Source organism: Bombus huntii, chromosome 6 (genome assembly GCF_024542735.1).
Source record: "Bombus huntii isolate Logan2020A chromosome 6, iyBomHunt1.1, whole genome shotgun sequence".
In the NCBI taxonomy this organism is placed as follows: domain Eukaryota; kingdom Metazoa; phylum Arthropoda; class Insecta; order Hymenoptera; family Apidae; genus Bombus; species Bombus huntii.
In genome coordinates this window covers 10788059-10807663 of record NC_066243.1, presented here as the reverse complement: position 1 = coordinate 10807663, position 19605 = coordinate 10788059, and the positions used below count along the sequence as shown (strand labels likewise).

The 19605-nt window shown below is 39.1% G+C and overlaps 2 protein-coding genes across 2 annotated transcripts in view; one reads left to right on the top strand and one right to left on the bottom strand.

Moving 5' to 3' along the window:
* LOC126866450 (nuclear migration protein nudC) overlaps positions 1-19605 on the bottom strand; it is a 102873-nt gene that overhangs the window by 82534 nt on the left and 734 nt on the right. The window contains exon 4 of the mRNA XM_050620043.1: positions 19332-19550. Coding sequence (XP_050476000.1) covers positions 19332-19550 — 219 coding nt within the window. The remainder of the gene's footprint in view (positions 1-19331; positions 19551-19605) is intronic.
* On the top strand, positions 173-19384 carry LOC126866454 (uncharacterized). Its single transcript, XM_050620049.1, has 4 exons — positions 173-927; positions 16617-16799; positions 17430-17694; positions 17836-19384. Exons 1-4 carry the CDS (start codon positions 862-864, stop codon positions 17859-17861), a joined length of 540 nt encoding a protein of 179 aa, XP_050476006.1. The 5' UTR covers positions 173-861; the 3' UTR covers positions 17862-19384.

Here is a 19605-nt window from a genome sequence, read left to right as displayed (position 1 = left end):
AACGCGTACACACACGCACAGTCCAGGGAGGAAGAGAAAAAAAGATCGATCCTCTCGGCCGTGGTGTGCCGCGGAGAGTTGGCCGCGTGCAGGATCGACGTGCCGTGAGCGCGCTCGCTCGTCTCTCCAGGGTGGGAGATACGAAGGTATAAAACCGATCTGGCCGACTGCTGGCAGCCAGTCCAAAGGCCAGATGTGGCGGCGGCTCTAGTCGCACGCGTGCGAGAGAGACGATAACGACACGGCGTGCGGTACTCCCGCGACATAGCGAAACGCTTGGAAAACACATACCGGGAATCACGTTCGACCCGTGAAGATCCTTCATGGTTCACCACGGCGATCACCCAGCCTTTCGTCTGTGAATTCGTGCGCATAATTCGACTCAGCCTCTGAGAGAGGAGCAGCCGAGAGAAAAGGGAAGAAAAGAGAAGTAGCTAACGTCCTGAAGGGAGAGAGACGAGAGGAGAAACAAAAGTTCGTCCTGCTCTCGGATTCCAAAAAGGGAGAGAGAAAGGACAACGAACTCCGCGCTCGACGGAGTACGTCGAGAGGACTCGGCTCCCTGGGACTTGGCCAGGCTGGTCCTCGGGGATTGGTCGTTCAGCCACGAAGCACAGCGTTGAGGGGGAGAATTCTTTCTTTCGAGGGTGATCGCGGTTTCTTGTGGAATATACGTGCAGCTAGGGATATCACCAGCCGTTCACGGGAGTGGTGGTAACCGGAGAGTGCGGCTCTTAGGTGCGGATTTTTCTTTGAGACCTAGGAGATCGACCTTCGAAATTCTCGAAGAGAGTGTATAGAGTATATAGGAGTGATTTCAAACGAAAAAAGGAGGCGCAAAAAAGAAAGGCACCCTGGAACATGTCTGGAATCCAAATCAACGTGGAAGAAGCCTCCAACGACGGACGCGAGGATTCTGTTCCTGATGTAAGTCCATCATGAATTACATGTTAAAGAATATACATGGTCGAGACGTTTCTTCTAGCAAATGGTGTTTTAGAAGACAAATGATAGTTCGCGGCTGTATCACGGAACTCTCGTGGTCCTTCTCTGTAACTATCTCTGCTTTCTCTACTCGTCGTCCCTTCCGCAATTCAGAAATCTCAATTCCTCTCTGTGGCCCGACGAGATTTAATCACAATTACCGAACAATTCCTATCGAACTTTCACGATGTAAATACAAAGCACGTCCCGAAGTTCCTTTGGTGGGAAACAGATGATAGAAAAAGAAATAGAAGACCATCCAGTGGATGGACAAGTTAGTCTTCTGGTTCAAGAGAAATAGGAGAGACTACAAGAGGAGCAGAGGAAGTTAAATCAGCTAAATTCATCGGGAATCATAAATCTCTCGATCTTTGGTTTCTAGTGATTAGCAGGTTTGGGCTGGTTACGTAAAGCAGGCGTAGATTTTGAGGAAGTCCGCGAAAAAAATTTCACAACGTTATCTAACAGGAACTAGATTCCCCGGATTTAATGCATCGGCGATAATTAACAACACTATGTTTCTCTTTATCTATTCTATTCTCTTTGCCTATCCTGTTAATGAGAAACAGTTAATAATGCAGAAAGTTCAACGGACGATTATCAAACGAACGACATATAAAATGACACTGGTAAACAGGTAAACTGTTCTGATTAATCGAGGTATCTTGGTAAAAGGCGTCGAACAGTTTAGGTTCACGGGCAACGTGCGTGCGTATGTACACGCCGCGTAACACCGTTCACCGCGAATACTTAATAAGCCTGACACCCATCCCGGTACGGGTTTATATAACGCAAAACCGAGTACACCGCGACAACGTCGACGCACTAGATGTTAGTTGGGAAACGAAGGACAATATCGTTCCCAGATATTCGTAGAAAATAACGCGCACGAAAGCCACGCCGCGATTACCACGGCGACGAATCGCGAACAAATTACGGTACACGCGTATTGTGCAATAAAACCTGCCTGCTGCGACGCGTCGCTCGTGAGAAATTCGTTTGCAACTTTCCACGAAAAATCGAACATCGAGAACGCGTATTCCGAAGGTTCAACCCGTCCACTTATTATTTATTTTGTAGCTACACTTTCTTGAAGCAGTATGGTTAATACGAAAAACAACGAGATACTTTACATTCCGATACGTTACATACAAAAGTCTTAGGACAAATATTATTAGACTGGAGACCTTCATGAATTCATTAGGAATTTCAATGTGAAAAAAATAAAGCATTCATTATAATATCTAGAGGAAAAATCAGATGCATTTTGATGTATGCATAAAAATTTGAATTTGTATAAATATTCACTATCTCGTTGTTACGTTTCTTTCGAGATTAGAAGAATGGAAATACGATTTAACTTGGATGTTGTATGAATAAAGTGGTAGAATATTAAAAATTTAAAAAGATGTGTATGTAATTTAAAATTCATGATTTACAGCGGATACTTAAACTTCAGTCTCAGGAATTGAAATAAAATTTAAAATTAAAATAAAGATCCTCGAATATGATCCTAAGTGAGTAGATCATAGTTTACCATATGACTCGATATTAAAAGTGGTTGTTAGTCGCCTAAATGAGAAAACCAGCAACTAGCAATTGTCAGTGGAATCGAAATTCAACGAATTGAACTTTCATGCCCGCAGCAGTGACTTAACTTTAAATACGATCTACCGAACAAGCGTTTGGTTGGTTATTATATTAAAAGGAAAAGAAACGAATAGAACTGACATACAGTAGAACGTGTAGGCGTTACGCGATAGAAGTAGTGCTACACGGCTCGCGTTGAAAAACGATTTCCATAATTCCGTAGCTCCAGGTTGATTCTCGAGAAGCCGGTAACCAAGCCACCTGTAGGCCGTTTCTCACATTCGCGTTTCATAATTCCTTCACCGTCCTAACGTTTACGAGCATGGACCGCGATTGCTTCTCGAGGCGTAAGAATCCTAGCTGGAATTCCAAGTTTATTACTCGAACTACGATAAATCTAGGATTTACTACTGTGAATTAAACTGATTCTATGCTAAGTGTAAATTACTTGTTAGGCATCGTGAAAGATTTAATTCTGATTTATCACGAAGACTTATATGTTTTAAATAAAACAACTTGAAAAATAAAGAAGGATTTTCATTCTTTGCTATCGTTCAGAGCAGAATTTCATTTGTCTAATTGATTACATAATAGGAATTCATTAATTCTATTCACTATCCGTGATCTTTCATTCTTATAAAATAGAAGTTCAAGTTCAGCCAAGTAAATTCAGTCGACGAGAATTCGTTTAATCAGACACTGATTCAACCTTCGTCCCAATAAATGAAGTTCGAATAAAAGAAACTCCAATGTATAATATATAAGACAAAAGAACGAAGCATTACAAACAGCCTATCCCACAATAATCAAGTTATTAATCTCGAGATTAAGTACAAGACAACTTTCTCAATTAGCAGGTTAAATATTGACCAGCTGAATACTTATTGGCAAGCAGAATCTTTTGCAATACATCCTTGTGTAACATTGCCGATTATCTAGAACTTTGATCGGCCTTATCGATATACATCAATATATATAGTTAATGTATACACATTAATTCACAAATATTAGGAAGGAATTTAATCATAGGAGGAAGTTAGCCTGATTTATGTACCGCGTTCACCTTGTACGGATTCGACGGTGAAACTCAAACAGAAAGCGGTTTGCAAAAGGTTAAAAACAAAGTAACCATTTTGGGAAACGCCGCGTTTAAATCAACGAGATATAATTGATCGTCCGCTCGAGATCTGCCGTTCGAATGGATTTCATGAATGCATCTCGTAACGCAGATTGCAAATCGAAGAAGCAAGATACGATCCGTGTCGATTCAGCCTTCGTTATCGATCATTTACATAACATCGCGATATCTCTCGGAACTGTGGCCGCGATCTTTAGCGCGAACCTACAATTTAGAACGTACGCGTTTATTTCATCATTGCACCGCGCGCGTACACCAGAACTTCAGAGTTGCAACTCGATTCGACTCGAGCAAAATGCCGCGTGTTCCACTCGCGTGATCAGTCATGCGCGACGATTAAAAACGGAAAGCTGGTGAACGAAATTAGTCATTTGAGAAAAATTCGTAAAGGTCGACAACGTATCAAATACTTTTTAGAAACATTTCCCGAATGTTAATCCGAAATTTTGCATTCACGACCGGTTGAAAATATGAATGAAACGAAAATTGATATTTTTGACTGAAGATCTGAATGTAACAAAATTATGTTTTTAAATGTGTGAATATTACAAAATTGAGAATCAAAATATACGTTAGAAACATATTAACTTTTGAATACAGACAACTTCGTTCAGCAAATCCTATTAACATCGATAACCTTCGCATGTTAAATATGAAATTAAAATATTGGTCGACACGTTTCCACGGCGACGAATTTTTAATCAGAATCGTCCTTTATCATCCATGCGCGATTAATCGCCTTCGCATTTGTCAACCGAGAAGTGTTAGTGTCGTCAACAGTGAACAGCTATCGAGCTATGAACGGTTGAGTATCCGTGTCCCTGGAAGATTAGAGTACTAATCGATCTGTGTGTGAAAACAATTCTCAGTCGTTGACCTTAAGAGGAACTTACGCTGGTGCGGAATCGAAGATTTCACTTTCCATCTTGATATTTGGAAGGCTCGTTTATTCGCTCACCAGTCATTAACTGACGAAACGACATTGTTTATTAGCGGATTAGATAAAATTCGAAAATATCCAAAACTATTAAACGGAGTAGCCACGAATCTTCGTTGGATTTGTCAAGTCAAGGTTTGATACAAGGTCATCGATCAACCGAGGGGAAAAGCTGGAGTGTTTTCGTCTAAGGTCGAAGCAGAGAAATCGATTTTGCAATATGAAGTGCTTTCTCTTGTTGCATGCAAATGTCGCCTCGGGGAAGGAATTCACGAGATCGCGACATTGATTCGTGCAACACTCACGGGTGCTTTATTGTGACAGCGAGTTACTTTGAGAACAAGATCGTCAATAAAAACAGGTGTTTTTCTCATTAATTATTAAATAAAAGAATGCATGACAGCTTTACAGAATGTCAAATACAGGTTTAAATTATGGTGACGAACAATGAAAGTATTAAATATATTTTTGTGTAAATAAGAGATAAAAATTGATTTGCGATCTCCATCTATAATCCGAAAACAATTATTGGATAACGATGACAGCGACAACGGCGTAATTATATAATTGGTCTTGTGCTGCTTCATTAAGGAAGCATATTTCATTAGATTGCGTGATAGAAGCGACGCGTGTCGAACTTTCATTCTCTGTTTCAAGACGCCACGACGTGACAGTTTTCTAACGGGTCCTGCTGTTTCCAATTTACAAAGACACCTATCTGCTTGCCTAAATTTACAGGACCGTATATGCAAAAGTCTTAGATCATCTACGACAGTAATTTTGCAATACTAATTGATCATATTTTTAGGAAATATTAATCATTATGTAGGAGCAATATCCCCTTTATGGTATCATGTTTGTAACTTTCCAAAACGACTTCAGATGAGCCATGAGAAATAAATATATATGATAATTATTAATACTTTCATAACAAATATCAATCATCAATAATTCCTGAATTCAATACTTAACAAAGAATAAATTTAAGATTCAAGGTATCTTCACATCCATTCGTAAAAACAAAACATTTCAACTTCGTACATGATCTTAGTATTTGCCCAGTACTGTACATTAACCTAACCTACACGGCACCATTTATAGACCACTATAATTTTACTTTCAAAGAATGATCATTATAGAAGAACCGTAAGAACCAGTATTGCCATATATTCACACACGTCACTCGCGTCCAAGCAATGATCACTCCGTGTCTGATCATGACACGCCGCTTCTACTTCAACGGTCACCGCCGCGACGTGTATTAGACGCGTCGATTCTCGAGACCGAAGAAAGCAAGAAGAAACAGACTCGAAGGAGGAAGATATATTTATAGGAGGGATAAGGTTGACAAACGTCGTTTGCAAGTATTAGGTCTCACGACACGTGTTTGCCTCGATGTCACAATTTCGGAACGTACTCCTTATTTACGTTGTAAATGCAAATGGACCAGAATCGATCGTTTCCAAATGACCTAGAGAAGGTTTAGAATCGACCAGCAACAAGTTCCTCCGGATTCGGCGAAGCGTGCTCGTGACATTTCGCGACGATGACGGAGGACGTGGCGGCGCCGAGCATCATCATCGGCCATAGCTATTATCACGGAGTAAACGTACTCGGGATCGAGGCAGATCACGAGAAACGGCTGGGAGACGCGTAAATAATTTGCAAACAGAATTGCCTCGCTGTTATGAAATCAATGGATTCTTGACTGGTTTATTTATAGCCTCGCGCGTCGCGTTGATTTATGAATTTATACACAAGCTTTTTCTTTCAGGTAGAAAAGAATTTCAGAGAGTTGGATCGGACCAGGGTGTTCGATTGGTTTGCGACTCGGTTTGAGGTCGACGCCGCGGGCAGTGCTCGCGATAAATGAACGAGATCGATGATAAAGCATCGTGAAGTTATCGATCGCGATAGCGATGAATCTCGCTTCGATCGATAATATTCCTTTTCGCAGAGAAGTAGAAAGCTGTCGAAAGTTTGGAATTAAAAACGCACGAGTAGGATTTCGTGTATAGTTTATTACTGGATAAACGAAATGGAAAGTTCCCGTTACGATGTGTTTGTTGTTTAGAAATATCTTATTTCTCTTGAGAAACCGACGATGATGAGAGATCGAGCGTTTAATTCGCGATTAAATATTTCATTCACGAAGCAGGAAGATTGAAAAATTGGAGTGAAGAAGATAACAACGATTGTTACACTCGCTGACTCTCCCATTATATGTGACAGATTATGTGGACGGTACTCGAGCGAAGGATAATGAAGACAAACGACTGGCGAATTCTGCTAAAGAAAAACAAGGGAAGAGTAGCCAAGCGTGCAAATTACTCGGACTAATTAAATTTGCGCGCGTACACCCAGTGACATAACGTTGACGCATCGCGACGAAGACAAACGGTGCCATGGTTCACCTGGAAAGCTTGGATTTAATTATACGCTGACGATGAAACAGAGGTTAAGTGTTCCATTCACTCACCAGCAAATCGACGATTCAACTAAAATCTGAGAATTTTTCAAGCTAAACGGATAGTCAGCCATTCTTCAACGAAGAAAGTTTGAAAATTACAGTAAATTATACTGTAATTATATGGGTCCCAAATAGTTTCTTAAATTGATTACTGTTCCAAACATATTCATCTTTAATCGCGCATATTTAAACATTAAAATATTCGAAGACAATAAGTACAAAAATCATAAGACAAAGGTACTCGTAGGATAATCAAGAACCATTTAAAGCGTTCGCTGGGAACCTTGACCAACAATCGACGAACAATAGAACCTCATTTATTGGAACGACATTTTATTTCGTATCTGATTGAGTAAACTGCAGATTGAATCTATACACAGCGAAGAAAGCTTAGATGGTAAACGACACTAAATGACATCATAATTTTACAAGACAGAATTATAATTGACGAGAGCAATGGATATATGAATCATATTTACGACGTAGTAAAAACCATCTAATACAAAAATTACTAGTATTCAAGTACAGAAGTATCACTTCGAAACTTTCTTTCTTCTCTTGTTATATCTGAATTCTTCTTAACCGAACGCCAAATCACAGGAAAAATCATATAAATTTCAGTCACACAGTGGCTCCAAAGTATTTAGATATTTACATTTACAGATATAGAAAATTCTTGTATATTGAATGTGTTATATAAAATATTTTGAAATTTCATTAGCATTATAACGAGATACGACTGCCATGATTGGTGAAATTTTCAACAACTTCGAAACTATTTTATAGAAGTTGCAAGACATATTCTGTAAAAAAATTAGTATATTCAGCGTAAACAGTCATCTAAAGTATTTATTTACTTCGATATAAACATGATAGCCCAGTCTCGTAACGATGCTAATGAAATTTCTAAATGTGTTTCGTACAACATAATACATATATCTATAAAAAAAATCTACAAGCGTTTCGATACTTTCGTCAGTCACTGTATACGTATAAAGTAAATTCAGATAACCGGACAATTCCCGATACCACCGTGTTCTTTTTACAAAATAAATCAGTGGTATCGATATACAAGCTTCTGTTAATTTCTTGTCCTCAGATATATTCCGAAACGGTGCCAGGCGCGTTACGAAATAGGCGGGTAAATTCGCAAACAAGGTCCCAGAGCTGGAGCTGGGTCGCAACTCGCGGAAGTGGAACGACGTGGCGTTTCGATTTTTAACAGTCCTTCGACTGCTCATGCAACAGCCACTACTGCTTATCCAAAGATAAGCGCGTTCGTTCTGCTGGTGAAAACCGTAGAACGCGTACGCACACTACGCTCGAAACGATTCGTATACGTGAAACAGACATTCGCCATCAGGAAACGGCTTTCTTCCTCTCCTCCGAACGCTTCTTTATTTTACAGACTCTCGAAGATTCTCTCCGCATAACGACTTTCCTTCTCACCGGTTACCTATTCAGCGACCGGTATTTGTCAAGAGCTCGTACACGAGACAAACATGCTTTCTTGTTATTGTGAAATTTCAACAGGGTGGAGGAACTAGTATGTTTAAAGGTTATTAGAGAAAAAAAGAACAGCAAATAATTAAATATAAGGAGAAATGTTCTATAGCCACAGGTTACAAAATTAACCCTGAAAGAAATACAAGTATTTTATGTATGTCAATGTAGAGTTCAAGATGATTGAGAAACAATCCAGCATATATTGGAAACTTTCCAAAATGTTTGCAATTCCTTTCAGCGAGAAATGTCAAATGTGCAACGCAATGAATAGAGCGTAAAGAGGAACGTTCTTTTCTCTAAAAAAAATTGCGATAAAAGTCTGACTAGAAATAAATAACTATCTTGACTTCCGAAATAGGCATACGCATCTATACAAGGTATAAAATCGGAGGATGATTTAATTGTTTGTAACCTGGAAAATGAGCCTTAAACGACATTTTTGCACAAGAACTTTTTTCACTGTCACGAGACATTGACATTTAATCGGTATATTATGTTATCTTTAAATTATTAGACTCTTTACTCTATTAAACACTGAATTTGCTGGAACGACTGCAACAAATATCCCATAACGAGATCAAAGGCGCTCAGTCATGCGTGTAATTATAATAATGACAGGTGTATCTGATTTCGATTGATCGACCTATTTTCGATCGGTTTGGTATCTGTTAATTGGCAATCGAAGCGACCTCGTGGAAGGAGGAAGGTCAGAAGAACGCTTTAGATCTCACTAAACGATTCTTGTTACACTTTTCACGCTTCTCTGAGACACGAGGACAAATCGTAAAAAATACTTGGGACATAGAACAGAGACCTTGTCATCACGGAAACGACCTGAAACCGGCGATACCTGTACGATGTTCGGAACTAATTACGTCCGGGATCATTAAAATCGTTTGAAAGCCATCCCCGTAACATTGCACCAATGAATATAGTGAATATAAGCGACGAAATAATTACTTCGCGATCGCTATTCCATCTAGATAGCCGCCAAGGCTATTAAGCAGGCTCGCTAGAAATCGGTGTAAAAGCTTCTTCCACTCGTCGATCATTTTAATTCTCGGATCATTTCGCGTCAAACATTTCACTTTGAATGTAACATCATTGGTTCGCTAGGAAAGTGATACAATTATTGCGAGAAGATTTTTTTGAAGAAGTCGGTTTGAAATGGAAAGTTGTTAATTACCCAACTATTTAGCAATGGTTAGCAAACTATTTTAGCAAAAAATTCTTTTCCTTTTACAATTTATAATTTCATTTTTTTAATAATTATATAAATTCAATGAATTCTATCAGTTTTAAACTGCAAGAAGTATTTGCACCACGTTTCTATTAATCTCATTAATTTAATGAGCTTATTATTACATAAATTGTAATATTTATTAGAGCCTATTAACATGATGGATAATTGACTGACTATTTAAATGCTTCCACAGCCAGTTCTTGCCAGTTCAATATCTCCGGATATATCACTCTTCTATCAAACCGATAATACACGGAATTCAATACGGTCTCGTTAACGAAGTCTCTAGAATCTATTCTAAATCCCGTATATTATTCGCCATGAATCTTCGTCTTCGCTGTGCACGACAGGAGGCGCGCAACGATTTCACAGACGGTAGAATCTCCCTTCGTAACGCTCGCTCGAGCTCTTTCATAATCCACGAGATGCCCGCGTTCTGTCTAGTTTAGAGCCAACAGACACACGGAGTCTCAAGGACGAGAATGTTCGACCACTGCAAATGATTTGATGGAAATATCGAAAGTCAATGCGTATCTCCAATATCGATGAGCAGATTATCATACCAAATATCAAAGATCGTGATACAGTGAGGGCAGCGACCTCTGTCCTTTTTTTCATTCGACTTCGCCGTTGTGACTTCTCTTTTCTATTGGAAGAACCACCGTGGATCTCGTGGTAAACAAAGTGAAGCATCGTGCAATAGTCGATGTAATGAGCCCAGCTCGCGAGTTGCAAAATATGTAGACGATCGTGGCAAACGGGCCTTAGATTTATGTTTTCTGTGAGGCAACGCGGCGCGAGATCGGCGTGAAAATGGGCCGCGCTCGAAGACGCCGTCGCGGATGGAAATGAGACCATGTCGAAACTTGTGTATTATTAAAATTATTACCTCCCTAGGTGATCTTTATAGTGGCAAATAATAGGTTGTCGGCTGGGCTGTTTTTCCGATAGGAATACGAGTTCAGAGTTTCCCTTTTTTAGTTCTTTAACGACATAAGGAACCCTATTTTAATTTCGTTCGCCTTAAGAAAGAATGTTGAAATGATTAATTGGTTACGAGATGATTGAATTGCAGTGCAGATGTGTCTTAGGCCATTTCAACTAGTAATCTCATAATGATCTCAAAACGATCGTACTTCCAAGAAATATTTTCACATTGTGTGTTTAGATATTCCATTTGTGCTAATACCAACTTCTAAATTGCGAGGAGCGTAAAGGTAAACTAATATGCAAAGGGTAACAGATCCAGGTCTTCGTAATTTCCTCACTACGAAACATGGAGATGTTTAAATGTCACGTAACGTTCTAACAGCATAATCGTAACGTAACACTTAGCTCACCTGGTGACACGTAACGTGCTCGTAAATACATACGTATTAAAGAGCAATAGAAACTGCTTTAAACAGGTCGCTGTGATTTGGTTAATAACAGCATTTACGAAAATTTAGAGGTATATTGAAGAAATGACCGATAATTATCGAAAGTTGTTGAGTCAAATATTATATTCTTTCGTTAATAACAAACTTTCTATTCGTTTGTTTATCAACCGTATAGACAATTTGTTGAGATACCTCTATCATTATAAATAATAATAATTCTCTCAAGAAATATCAAACTGGAAAATACTAAATGTCAGAATAAGATTTCGATGAATAGCGAAAAAAAAATGAAGAACAGTTTAATTTTATTACCAGATATATTATACAAAATATTCAAGTTTGAATTCATCGAGGGTGAACGAGCGGAGGTGCAATGTGAAATCCGGTTCGCCAGATCGTAGGTGTCGAATAGAAGAAACAAGCTCATTCTATGCTCAGCAAAGCCGAAATGACTCAACATATTCATGAGTGCGTATTTTATTGAAATTCCTTGTAAATATCGTGCCTTTTCGTGGAATTAGCGGTATGTTCTTATAAATTGTCAAACAACAACGCTTTCTTTCGCTCTGAAACGTAAATATCCAACGTTGGGAATCCCGGGTGATTACGGAACTACTTTTAATAAACCGGGTTGTCGACTTTGAGTTTATAAAAATTTGCTCCAAAAAATGTTTATGTCTTTCCATAACGGGAAAAAGGTAGAAATAATCGAACTAGATCTCAGGATATCATAAAATACGTGGCGTTATAGAAACCTGGCTTGTAAAATTCTTTATTTCCTTCTTAATTGTCCCTGTTTTAATTACGTTATATAAATTTGACATGTAAATTCCATTATTATTACTAGTGATTTAATCTCTGTAAAAAAAATTTCCTATCTAGCCTTCCATTCTACATTCTCTGTATTTTTTTATTATCTATCTAATTATTCCTGTCTTAATTACATTATATAAATTTATCACACGAATACCGACACCTATTATTACCAAATATTCCATCGTTACAAAAAAATGAAGAAAGTTATAACTTTTATTTTCCATCTAATCCCTCATATTATTTCTACTATTCTACCATTTTCGTCATAATTATCTCTATCTTAATTAAATCGTATAAATTCATCGTGCGAATTCCAGTATCATCGCCGAATGACCAATTGCTCCGAAAATGGAAAAGAAACAATGTCTAAAGCCAGATGGCTTGAAACTTCAAGAACAGCCATTCCTAAACCGATTCGTTCCTCTTCCTCGAGTTTCACCGATGCGATCTGCTCGCTCGCGAAAGCGATCTGCCACGGGATGAACAAGGTCAAACCACGGAATCTGTTATCGCTACCTTGTAACATATATCTTTTTATGATCGTTCACGCATCCGCGTGCGACGCTCGTTAGACGCCAACTTCTCTACACGTTCGCGGTATCGGTAACGAGAAAACGTACCTCGAGGTATCGACTGACGTGGCGCTCCTGGATGATGATCCTCGACCTGCACAGCTCGCGTTCGTACAACCGGTTAACGAATATTCAAGCGATATTCCAAGACCAGTGTTAAATTCCAACCGAGTCACTGGCTTCTTGGCGGACGTATTTTTTGTGCAGCCGACAAGAGCCGGGAGAAACAAAACGTTTCCGAGGAAGCAATAAAAAGCACTGACTTCTTAATGTTCTATCAGAGTCTTCTCAAAATCGAAGAATGTCTTAAGGTTACTTAAAGATTAGGCAAATGAATTCTTCAAAAGAGGGGAACACGAGATGAGAGGGAACAAAGATCGATGACCGAATATATTCTGCCCTTGAAACGAGATAATTCGTTTTAACGTTTCTTTGAAAATATTTGCCGACCGTTTAGCCATTCTAGTAATGTTAAACAGTTATAATTAGTTTATAAAGATAATGACTTCGGAATATATTAACAACGGTCCGAGCTACGAGAAACCTAGACAGCCAACAGGTTTAGTAGAGAACCACGCATGATCAGCAATTATATTACTTTGTCATCAAATTATAATTATTGTCACTTTTGTGTGCTTAAGAAAATAGGTTACGCCTCTTCTCCTTCCACTGAAATACCAAGACAACTTTACGAAACACATTAATCAAAAAATGTGACATCAGATAAAGAAGAGTGGGGAATACCCAGAACTCAAACTCACATTCCTCGGAAGACGTTAAAACTCAAACTCACATTCCTCAGAAGACGTTAAAACTCAAATCACCGAACGTATATAATACGATAAAAATATACTTTAGTATATTGATATATCAAAATATTTTAACATGTTGCGATCAAGAAATCATCCCCATTTCGAATATTTATTTATTCGAAGATATTCACAACTTATCTTAAAGATCCTCCCCTAACCGGTCGTTACTTTTCACTACAACGATACTCTCTGTCAATGTTAATCGTTCTTGATACACGAAGAGGACGATTAATCAAAATCGTTCAACCCCTCGAGATGATACAGAAACAACGATGGGAGAACGAAAAAAGAGTGGCGAGTTTCAGAGTGTCGCGTTACCCGGTCCCAGCACAGGTGCAGCGCTTCGAGGCTGACCAGTGTATTGAATTCCACAAAAATTCTTAACGACGCCTCTCTTTGAGCGTCGCCCAGGCCATTCTCTCTGTCTTGGTCTCGGTTCCCGCTCGGGTGCACGGGTTTTTCTTCTTGCTCCGGCTCGAGTATCCGACTCTTTTGCCTCTCGCATCGTCTCGAAAAATTTCGAGATATACCAGCTCGGCAACGAATACCTGTCACCGAGAACGCGCCGTCGGGTATCGAGATTCAGTTATGAAACTTCGATTCCGACAAATACGGCGCCATTCTCCTCCATTGTCTAGGAGCTTTGCGCAATTTCACTCGTATCTTTTCATTCCAGCCTATGTAATTTCGCCAACGAATGTCTTTCAAGTATCTTCTATAGCGATTTATACGATATGTCGTATTAATTGTTAGGTCCATGTTTTGGTATCTTGCACTCTGACAATTTCTTGATACAATCGATCAGTGATCTCAGTAGTCCTTTGCAGTGAAATTTTTCGAAAGCAGAAAGTTATATTTCGAAATGTTCATTGACAACGTTAACGATACAGTGGTCATCTTCCTTTTATATCAGCGAGAACAATTTGCAAAATGTCAATGTTGCTAAAGAGATATCAGTAGATTATTCAGAGTTAAAATGGAGGATTCAAAGTTGCTTGACTTGTGTTCGATTATTGCAGTAAGTTTAAGAGATTAGGAAATCTTCTTCCAATCCTAATAGCTTTATTCTGTGTTGATAATTCACGAATAATATCGTATCAGGGATCTTTTATCAAGTTTCCTATTCTACCTTTATAAAAATCTCATTGTTTTAAACAGGATCCTCAAAGGATTACTTATAGAGCAACTTAGTAGTATAATTCTCCAATTATATCATCGGCTGAAGAAACTATTATCTTTGTCAAATAATAGAACTGTAATTCTGACCTAACACAAAATGTCCCTCAAATCATTTAAGACAAAACTAATCCTCGTAAATCATGTAACATATGCATCTCCGATTGAATCAATCTCTTAAAGACCTAACAATGGAATGAACAAGAGACTCCAAGACTAAAAATACCAGGTGGTCGGTGCTCCGGCGAGTCCCGGAAGATCCGCGAGGCACCGGCGGCAAAAATGCGGTGCAAGGCTGCTTCCACGTTATTTTCTGAATCGGCCACGCCCGACAGGACACATAAATCGTGGGTCGGCTCGCGTTCCATTAGAGACTCGATACTTCGAACCGTATCCGAGTGAAAAAGCGACTCGAAAAAAGAAGCAAGCCGAGTTCGGACCTTGGGCGGTGGCCAGTGTGCGGCGAAGGTAGGCCACAGGTTCGGTGCGAAACGCGGCTGATTTACGTGCGAAAATGGCCAATTAACTGGCGTAATCGACGTGCGTACGCACGAGCCGAGCCAACGGGCCAAGCCAGTGTCAAAGTCGCGGAAATGCTCGCGCTGCTATCCCCGGCTTGGCCCTGAAAACGTTTCGCGGCCGTACACCTCCAGGCATGCTTCAAGAGTCGAGGAAACACACGACGACACGACGAGACAACGACGAAGACGACCAAGATGCGGCCAGAGAATTACATTCGAAGCAACGAGCTGCACAGAGGAATTCGAGAGTACCAGCGTTGTGCAACGATCAAACCGGAATATCGGGAGCTTGGTCCCCCGAAAATCTTCCTTCGAGCTCCGAGTGGTAGCGCAATCGAGGACTCGTTCGGCTCTGAACGTTGCTCCATTGCAAAGTGCATCATTTTTGTTCGAAATGAGAGTATTATAGATGATGGCGTTTAATATTATTTGGTATACTTAGTAATAGTTTGTTAAAACGACCAAAACTCGAACTGGGATATGCGAGGAGCTGAAGTCTCTTGGTGCCCTTCTGAAGAAACTCATAATGCTACTAAGTTATTGACCGACTAAATCATATTTGGCACACAACAAATACGATGGTGTGTAAATCCTTCTTGTTAGTCAGGTGATTATAGAAAAGAACACATAAGATGACGTGAATGAGGGTTTGAAGAGCATAGGGGTAAATTAGAGTTTGAAAGCCGCAACGATAAATAAAAGTCTAAAGAACAGAATAAAGATGAAGATTCAGTATAGAATAAAACATTTCTAGAAGGTATATGTCTGTTGTGAGGAAAATATTACAGAAAGATTACTCGTTCTAAGAACCATTCCTCGATAACCACTCCTCTTCTATTCTCTTCTCTCGTTTGAAGTGAACTCGATCGAAGCGAAGAGTGTACGATTTTAGTTAGGTCGCGGTACATCATCCCCGCTGGTATTTCGATGCGGTGAAACGCGCGATACGGATACCCGCAGATGGGACCGAGCTAGAACAATAAGCCATTGCGACAGCCTTTCGAAAACAACGTTCTTTGGTATGTAAAACTTGCTTATGACGCGAACACAAGGAAACAAGCGAATGAATACAATACTTGGTTAACGAGATAGTCTATGTGTCCAAAGTTCCCAATTGTTTCGTCGGTTAATTAGTATATCATCGACGCACAATTTACACGACTGTAAAATAGAATCGTATTAGTAAAAAAGACTAGATACATTTGCAAAGAACGTTCGCTCAGGATATAATACAGCAGGTTTAAACAGCTATTTAATCTGCTGATTGGTCAATCGAATCGGACCACGAGCCTGTTCGTCGAACAGATGAAACTCAGATAACGTGGTGGATACATATAGAGTAATGTTCTGTTGGCGTGAGATAAACAACACGCGGTTGCAGGTGGAGGACATGCGGGCGAGGCAGAAGCGTAATCGCCGCGACATTATCGCTTATGCAATCAAAGCTTCACGTCGATTTACGTTGCTTTCAGATCGAGGCGACGGCGGCTACGACAGCAGTAGCGGGCAGCCCGCTTTCCTGGCACATCCCAAGGCCGTCCTTGGTGGGACGAAGCGAGAGGGATAGCGAAAATGGTAGCTGGGCTCATCATCTGCACCCAAACTCGCCATCCAGAGGATCCACCTCGTCGCAAGGATCCACTGCCAGTACACACGTAAGCGTGCATCGATAGATCATGTAATTGAAGTTTAGAAGAAGTTGAAGAACGTAAATGAAAAGCTGGTTGAAATTAATTCTTGGTACCTTAAAAATTATAAAGTAAATGTAACACACCTATGACTACAATTAGACTTATTTGATGAGTGAAGATTTATAGCAAATAATATTCATAATTCTTAGTCAGAGTCACTGGAAAAACAGTTATGAGAAAATAAGATAATATAAACTGATACAATTATGAGGAAAAACATGAGATCCTTTGAAGGAATATTGAACACCCTACCTTGATATTTTGACGGTTAAATTATCCTCGTGTAAACAGATTTAGATTTCTAAAGTTGTAAAAGAATTCAGAAATCCTAATAAATGTTAGAAAGAAGTACAATTAGTACAATCAATAAATGTAACCATTGAAGCTAAACAAATAAATGAAAAGATTAGGTATCAGAAGTCTCGAGGTTTAAGAAGCCATAACAACCCCACAAAATTAAATTAATATAATCAATAAATCTAATGAATCATTAAGTGTAAGACTAATCATTCAGGAGACTGAAATTAACCAATTATTCAATTTCAAGTAGAAAGTTCAATAACCGAGCGATTAAATAACATTCTTGTATTACAGAGTGCCGCATCGGGCACGTTACTTCTGACAGCCGCTAACCTAGCCAATCTCGCGGCGATTCATCCGCCTACGGTGACGGCGCCGAAACAGATGGACACCGCGTCGGTTGCGAGCAGCACTCACTTCACCGTAGTGAACGGCCTAGGCAGACCGACGACCGTTTACAGGAAGTCCTGCTGCGCGAGAAATCAGCTCACCGTGCTCGTCTGCACGATGAGCTTTCTATTCATGGTCGGCCTGCTTCTCGGGATTCTCTACATGGAAAGTGAGTACTACTCGTAGTGATGTTAATTGATTCAAAAGCTCCACTTCAGAGGCTCTTCAATCTTTTAACAATGCTACCCATACCGAATGTTTTTAAGTCTAGTCTCCACCAGTCTCCGGTGCTTTTTGCTTCTGATTACAGTGAGAATTCGCGACAAGTACCACTAGGCCTATAAAAATTGGCGAATGCAGCGATCGTGGGATCATCCTGTAGAAGACTATGCTAACGACGAGACAAAAGAGTGCAAACTGCGAGTCAACATTGAAGAATGGAATCAGGGATGAATCGATCTCTGCGAATCATTTGATATTAAGATTGTCGATTACAATCGATGGAATTATTCGTATTTATAATGTATATGTATATTATCACTTAGAGCGTTAGGACAACTCGATTAGACGTTCTCGGTCAGAGACAAGTTTCAAAGGCTGTATTGCACCGTATTTGACGTGCGGTACGTGAAAACTCAGTAATTACATTCATGTAATGAGCTAGCTTTAGGTAAGGCCGTATAAATAGCACGAATGCGATCCTAACTCCTAAATTGAGCCACTCGATTATCTGGCGAGGAGGCCGATCCGCGTCCTTCGAAATTCGATCAATATTTCTTCTACTATCCTTCCCTTTCTATAATTAAGATCAGACGATAACGTATTAAATAAAATGTACGAATCATCATTTCTTTGAATCGATTTGTGAAAATTATTAATTTAAATTAAATTTAAATTAAGATGTTTCTGAAATGTAAATTTCTGATTTAAATCTAATTTAAATTAGATTTAAGGACGATAAGATTGTAAAAGGAAAATATTAATTGTAAGCTGGACAAGTCGTCGTCCAGCGAAACATTTAGTAAGTCATACGCACAAGTATTTCTTCGATTAACGTTGACGGTTCGGAACAATCGACGAGATGGGAGTAAGATAAGCGGATATGTGTTAATTTTTAGGGGTCGTTATTTAATTGTTACTAACAGAAAGAACGCTTGAATCAAACCTGGATTCCGCATGCCAGGGTGTCGTGTTCCAGGGAATGTACGGAAAAGCAATGAGCAGCGATCGTGTCGATCGCTGACCCGAAACTGTGATATTACTTGCGTATTAATTAATCGTCGATTCAACAAGAAACTGTCGAACCATGAAGAAAATCAGGATGTGTTTTATTTCACCCCTGTCCCTTCTATCCTCCTAATATTATTATATATTGCGATACTCTATTTGCTTCTTCTCTTTTACTTAAAAAACAAATATATGTAGAAAGATATTTCTAACAGTGATAGACGAAAAAAAAGTACTTTCTAAGACTGCATAATGCATTATTGTTTAGTTATTATCGTATCGTTAGATATTCGAAAAAGTTCAGTTCTAAAAACATACGGTAAAATATAAAACAAATAAATTAAAGCATTTTATATTTTACGACTTTTTCCGGAGTTAAACGTGATAATCTTTAAGAAAATAGAAGGTTATCCTACGAAATGGTATTAACAAATACATTACATAATCCTAAATATAAGAGATTACAAGATTGACTTCCTTTATACTGTGTATTAATAAACATTCTGCCATTTTGATGTCAAAAAAATATTTCAGAGAATAAGAAATCGAAAATTTATTTACATGCATGATATTACTTACCTCCAAATCCTGAAGTGTCTGAGTCCATCTGTAATTGGGCAAGTCTGCGCCATTTCCACTGTTAGGCCGAAGTTTGTTCTTTTCCTTCTCATCTTCTTCCTCATCTTCTATTTCCTCATTTTTACCATTATGCGCATTATCACTATTATGCTCATTATGACCATTATGCGCATTATCACCACTTGGACCAGGAACAGCAAGTGATTCTTTTGCCGATTTCTGTAACCAGAACCGCAGAGTGTAATCAAAATAATTTCTTTAATATAACCTCAAT

What these genes read in the sequence shown, in the direction of transcription:
- LOC126866454 (XM_050620049.1), top strand. Translation starts at nt 862, where the DNA reads ATGTCTGGAATCCAAATCAACGTGGAAGAAGCCTCCAACGACGGACGC. An exon ending in GCGAGGATTCTGTTCCTGAT is followed by an intron (nt 928 to 16,616) that starts GTAAGTCCATCA and finishes CGTTGCTTTCAG; the next exon opens with ATCGAGGCGACGGCGGCTAC. An exon ending in CGGGATTCTCTACATGGAAA is followed by an intron (nt 17,695 to 17,835) that starts GTGAGTACTACT and finishes TTCTGATTACAG; the next exon opens with TGAGAATTCGCGACAAGTAC.